The sequence below is a fragment of the Hyaena hyaena genome, unplaced genomic scaffold, assembly GCF_003009895.1.
Source record: "Hyaena hyaena isolate Hyena2069 unplaced genomic scaffold, ASM300989v1 scaffold_812, whole genome shotgun sequence".
NCBI classification, from domain to species: domain Eukaryota; kingdom Metazoa; phylum Chordata; class Mammalia; order Carnivora; family Hyaenidae; genus Hyaena; species Hyaena hyaena.
The window spans coordinates 357866-363999 of NW_024081443.1; the positions used below are offsets into that span (position 1 = coordinate 357866).

At 50.8% G+C, this 6134-nt stretch overlaps 1 protein-coding gene across 1 annotated transcript; it reads left to right on the forward strand.

Moving 5' to 3' along the window:
- Positions 1–2480: 2480 nt before the first annotated feature.
- On the forward strand, positions 2481–5176 carry TMEM200C (transmembrane protein 200C). Its single transcript, XM_039219340.1, has one exon. It carries the CDS (start codon positions 2561–2563, stop codon positions 4436–4438), a length of 1878 nt encoding a protein of 625 aa, XP_039075271.1. The 5' UTR covers positions 2481–2560; the 3' UTR covers positions 4439–5176.
- Positions 5177–6134: the final 958 nt, after the last annotated feature.

Sequence of the window (6134 nt, forward strand, 5' to 3'; positions counted from 1 at the left end):
GAGCCGAGAACTTGAATGTCTCTCTTGGAAGCAGTTGTATTTTTAGACATCCCTCCTTTGCTTTCCCCCATCCTCCATTCCTCAACCACGGAAAGACCAGCACCAGGCAGTCAATTGCGAGGGCAGCCAACCTCAACTGCTAAGTTTGTTTCCCTTCATTATGTATGAAGAAGAGCCTCAAAGGTGGGTCTTCCTTGCCATCTGACTTTTGTCAGTATTTTGCGTCAGATGGCAATACATTATAATGGAGTTCAGCCTTCAACAGAGCTGGAGGAATAACAAACTAGGGAGTTAATTACTAGCTATTAAACTAATTTTAAAGATCTGTAAACGATTGTTGAAATCCATTCCAATTTTCCTTGCATTCTGTCTACCCAAAGCCAAAGCTGCCTTACTGAGGAGAAAAACATGTGGATACCTTCTTTCCCAAAGATGCTCACCATCCTGGTGCACCTTAGCAATGCCCAACAAAATATTAGCCCTTCTCTCCCCTCCGGGAGCCACCGTGCCAACTGAGTCTAGGTTTGTTTCTAAAATGTCTGGCTCCTAAATCCTTAAAATAACCGCAGATCTCCAGATTATTGCATTAAAGATGCTATAGTCTAGGGATCACTTAAAACAGCAGTCTCTATGTTACAACTACACAATAAATGTGCTTATTTTGGGGGATGACAGATGAACAGTAGCTACTCTTTTTTTTTTTTTTTACAATCTGTTTGTACTTAACTGGTGCAGCCTCTTTTTAAAACAAAATTGTAAAGGCTTCTGGATGTATTCTCCCTACGAACCCCTCTAACCTACCTAGTATTTCTCTTTACTGAAAACCAACTAGGTTCCAAGGAGACATTGATTTGCAAACAGTGTAAAGAGCTGATTACCATTTGCTTTTCCACCAGTGGAGAAAAGATTCTGCCTCTATTGATGTAATGGAGGGGATCAAGGGCCAAAGCTCTTTACCCAGTCTCCAATTAAAAGCAGAATTCTTCCTAAGTAATCCCACATTTTCAAAGGGTAATTTACTCAAAAACATGAATTATTTCATAAAGGATAAAATACCAAAAGGCTTGCGAGTGATATCTGAGCCTTTCAAATTCATACAATGCCCTTAATTTTAGCATCTCTGTTACTGGAGGGAGCACAACCAATGGAATAGAAAATGTTTTACTCTGGGGATCCAGCAGGATTGAAATTTTTAGAAGCTCACAGATATCCGCAAGGACACATCTGTGCATTTACCTACCCAGGCTTTATTATAAACAACCAAACTTCCTATAGGATAGACCATGGATTGTTGCCGTCTCCCTTCCTAAACAAGACCTCATGAGAGAAGGATGAAGAAAACAGCTCTCACTTGGGGAGAGGTCACTCTACAAATCATCGTTATTATGGAGACTGCTATACCTAGTTAATTGCCTACTCATTTGAATATTGGGAATCAGAAGAGTGCTGTTGGCACATTCATAAGAGGTCCGAAAGCTATTATGGCAGAGTGGCTATTTTTTTTCTTTTTAAGATTATAATTTTCCCATAGGAGGAAAAAAAAAAGATCTTTCTCTTAGAGATTCTAGGGGACTTTTCAAATTCCCTGATGAGATTTAGCACATGATACCTTTAAGGGAGTTCCTCTGAGGGAGGAGAGGAGGCCAGAAGGAAGAGCTCAGTTACATAACCAGTTACCTAAAACTAAATATTCCACCCCAAGAAGCTGTCCAGATGTTGCAAAAAAAAAAAAAAGCAACGAGGAAAAGGCTGCTTGCCTTTCTCTGTGGGAACAGCAAGAGGTAGGAGACAACTTTGTGAAGGGATTTATTGTCAGAGGTTTGACGTAGGTCTGGTGTTCTCCCCACAATGCGCTCTCCATTAATTATCTGCAGTATATAAGCCACCTACCTACCAGTATGTCACCTTCCATTTTCATGCAGTGATGAAAATTGCTTTTGTCTTTATAAAACAGTAACTTCTGTGACTGTTTTAGTGACTTTGGACTAAACATTGACAAATTCCTCTGCTTAGAGACTTGAACCTCCTGAACCGCTCCCTTGGGCAAGCTGCCGATTCCCACAGGACAAAGGGAAAGGCTTTTGCCAGGAAAGTCCTCAACCACCTCGTTGAGCCCCCGCATCTAGTTTCTACTAATGGTCAGCTCTCCAGCTGCCAGCTGGGAGGGTTTGAAATGAGTGTTGCTGGAATATCACCTACAGGGTGTGTGGGATGGGGGGAGGGCGGGGGGGGAGTAGGCGTTCTCTCAAATTGTCTTATCACCTCCTATCAGTGATTGCTACAGCGTTTCCGGGCCCTAATCCATCTGCCCCACCCCCTGGCCTGTGCATTCGCGCTCCGGTCAGTGGACAGCCCTGGGCTGAGGGGTACACATGTGATGAGACCTGGGAGCGGGAAAGTCGCAGCGCGTGGGATGTTGCTGCAGCCAAGCCTATACCCTCTGACTGTCTTCCTCTGCTTTGCAGCAGGAGGAGGTGACGGAGCAGTTAGTGGGCAGTTGGCGCCCCCCACTACTCAAGCCTCCGCCCCAGAGACTTGCCCCGCACGGCACCGGCTCACCATGATCGCCACCGGTGGCCTACTGAGGATTTCCGCCAGAAAGCAAGATCCCCTCCGTCCCCCAAGCCAGGTCCCCAAACGCAAACGGAAAGCTAAGAAAAGGCGCAAGAACGACGTGGTGGTGGTGAAAGGCAAGCTAAAGCTGTGCTCCATCTCGGGGCTCATCGCCCTCTGCGGGATCCTGGTGCTGCTGGTGGGCATAGCCATGGCGGTGGTGGGCTACTGGCCCAAGGCCAACGGGGCCAGTAGGGAAGGGGGTAGGCAGCTGCCGCCCGCAGGCAGCGGCCACCGCGTCCCGACCGCGGCCAGTAGCAGCAGCGGTGGGAGCAAAAACCGGTCCAGGAGCCACCTGGGAGCCTCGGGGGCTGTCAACTCCAGTTCGGTGGGCGCGCCCCGAAGCACGCCCCCAGCGCGATCAGCCTCGCCTTCGTCCGCCTCCGCCTCCACGTCCGTGGGTTTCTTCTTCCGCGTCTTCTCCGGATACCTGCACTCTGACAAGCTCAAGGTCTTCGGGCCCCTCATCATGGGCATAGGCATCTTCCTCTTCATCTGCGCCAACGCGGTGCTCCACGAGAACCGAGACAAGAAGACCAAGATCATCAACCTGCGGGACCTCTACTCCACCGTCATCGACGTGCACAGCCTCCGCGCCAAAGACCTGGCGGCCGCCGCCGCCGCCGCCGCCGCCGCCGCCGCCTCCTCGTCCTCCGCGCCCACCTCGGCGCCCCCCGGAGCCGCGCCACTCAACGGCTTCCTCACCTACGTGCAGTCGCGGGGGCTGGAGCTGAAGCCCGGGAGCTGCGGCGGCGGCGCCGGGGACGCCTTCGGGGCGGCGGCGTTGCTGGCCAGGGGCTCGTGGCCTCACGCCGCGGCTCTCGGCGGGGGCGGCGGCGGGGCCAAGGGCGCCGCGTCCCCGCCGGACCTGGCCTCTTCCCCGCGCTGCCCGCGGGAGCCCGCGAGCCTGCCGGAGGCCGTGTACAGCATCTACGGCGAGCGCTCGGGCGTGGCTGGCCGTCGCCGGGCCGCCGCCGCCAGCAGCAGCGCCAGCCACCCGGCGCCCTGCAGCCCGCCCGAGAGCTGGGGGCGCCAGAGCACCGCCAGCTCCCTCGTGGGCTCCTCGCTCAGCGCCTTCGCGTTGCTACCCTTGCAAGGGGACCGCGACGGGGACGGGGACGGGGACGGGGATGAGGAGGGCGCTAGCTGCAGCTGGCGGAGGCCGCCTGGGGAACGCGGCTCCTGGGAGATCCCGCGCGGCGAGCTCGACCTGAGCTTGACCGACCTCCGCGGCGCCCCGGGCTGCTCGCGTTGGGCGCCGAGCGAGCTGGAGGAGCCCGAGGGCGCGGCGGCGGCGGCGGCGCGCACCGCCAGGGGGCAGGGTGGCCGCCTGCCCAGGACCGGCAGGTACGCGGCCCTGCGGCGCCGCAGCACCAGCGGGCTCCCGGACTACCGGGCGCCGCCGTCCCCGGAGCCCCCACCCTCCCCGCTCAGCGCGGAGCTGGACTCGAGCCTTCTAGCCCAAGCCGCCTCCCAGTCCCCGCCCCTGCGGCTGGAGGACTCGCCCCCCGCCAGGCCGGACTCGCCGAGCTCCCAGTCGGATGACCCTTCCTGCTGCAATAAGGGCTACAGTCCCCTGCGGGAGGCTGGCACCTCTTTGGAGTCAGTTGTGGAAGCAGTAGCCAGTAAAAGTCCAGACTGTGAGGCCGCCACGGCCCCGGGTGCGGAGCCGAGTCCCCCGGAGGATCCCGACCAAGGGCCATGTGAGGCCCAGCCACCTCAGCCGGTGCAGAGGCAGTTTACAAACAAGGAGAAACTCTTTATGATTTCCCGGTCTCATGCCATAGGGGTAGAGGATGGAGAACTGGAAAGTACTGGCATTTAGGGCAAGCGGGAGCAAGATGGGGGAAAGGAGTGAGAAAATTGGGGAAATGCCCACTTGAATCGGCGAATTTAACATTTCCCTCTTTCCTTGTGGACTCATCCGAGGAAATCGTCCAATACCCAAAGAGCTGCAGAATGTTATCCTTGAATTGTGTTCACAAGATTCCTGTAGATAACTCCAAGCAAAATTTTTTTTTAAAAAAAAGCTAACTAGTCTTTTATGTCCGATGGTGATTGTACGTTCCATGAAAACCAAATGTATTAAAAAGTCAGCAATCTAGTTCATTAGATAAAATTCTCTTAATTTTCTTAGGATCAAAATAATATATTTTTGACAGTAACTGTGCACTTTACTCCAACTTCTCTCCCCCTTTCATGTCCGTACCCCTGTACTCTGCTGCTGGTTTTGTCCATAGCTGCTTGTGAATGACAAGCTTCCTTTCTCCTGTGCTTTTGGGGAGCATAGAAGGGACTGTCCTTTCTATGAGAACTGATCTTTCTAGAGGAAGTCAAAGCCAGAAGCAGGAGTATGTCAGAAGAGAGCACTTTCCTTGCCCCAACCCCACACTGCTCCAACAGCCCAAAGGCCTCTTTATTTTTTAAAAGGGTATTTACATTTTGCTACCAGGGTATCTGATGGAGAAGGGGAGGGGCAGCGTCTAGATGGACTGTTACATTCCTAAGTTCACTATATCAAGTACACGATACTTTATTGAGTATTACCGCACCTGTGTTGCAAATAGCGTTATTAAAAATCTTTTTTTAATAAAAGAAGTTTCCAAACAAACAGTTAACCATAAAATTGCCTCATTTTGCTTTGGAACTAATGCTTCTAATACAGCAACCATTGAACAGTTCAGCTGGTAAAATCTGAAATATTTTGCTATGACACTATACTATGATTGTAGATGTCCGCCCCCAAAGTGCTCTGTGCTACCATGACTCCATCCATTTCCAGTATATTTTTAACTTTTAAATACAGGGTAGTATTGAACATTTGGGAGTTTCTCTTTCAAATAGAATGAAACATTAAATAAATAGTAATGTTCTATAATCCTTCTAGTTTACCTCAAAGTATTAATTTAAAGAGCACCAGACTTAATGGTCCCTTTTCATCCACTTGGATGTGGCCCTGTGGATTTTGATTTTAAGTTCATGATCTTGAATCCATGGCCTACATAGGCTAAAACAGTAATGTTTTAATAATTTGGGAGATTGTTTACCCTTGGTTTTATTAAGAGTCAACTAGTTACTCTTTAAGAACATTAGGCAATATACCATTCCAAGGCCTCTTCCTTTGAATGTGGGAGCTGAAAATCTGCAGAATGATATTACTTTCTTTTGCCCATGTGGAAATGAGGCCATGTAGCCTCATTGTAGGAGCCTAAAATAGTGATTTCAAAGGAAAAAACAGCCAAAGATGTCATGTTTGGTCCCCTTGGTTGAAGCAGTGGGTCCGGTGGAAAGAGTGCTCATTCTTGAATCCTCATTCAAGAGGGAGACTAGACCCCAGCGCTCAGCATTTGCTAGCTGGGTAACTTTTTGCACAGTCACAAACACTGAGTCTCAGTCATTCAATCTATGAAATGGGGATAATGAGACATACCTCATCTAGAAGTATGAGAGTGTGAGACAAGGTGTTATACGTACAGAGCAGAGTACCTGACTCACTAATTCGTGTGTACTCATTAATTTGT

Excerpts from the sequence above, each read along its gene's own strand:
- TMEM200C (XM_039219340.1), top strand. The coding sequence starts at position 2,561 with ATGATCGCCACCGGTGGCCTACTGAGGATTTCCGCCAGAAAGCAAGAT.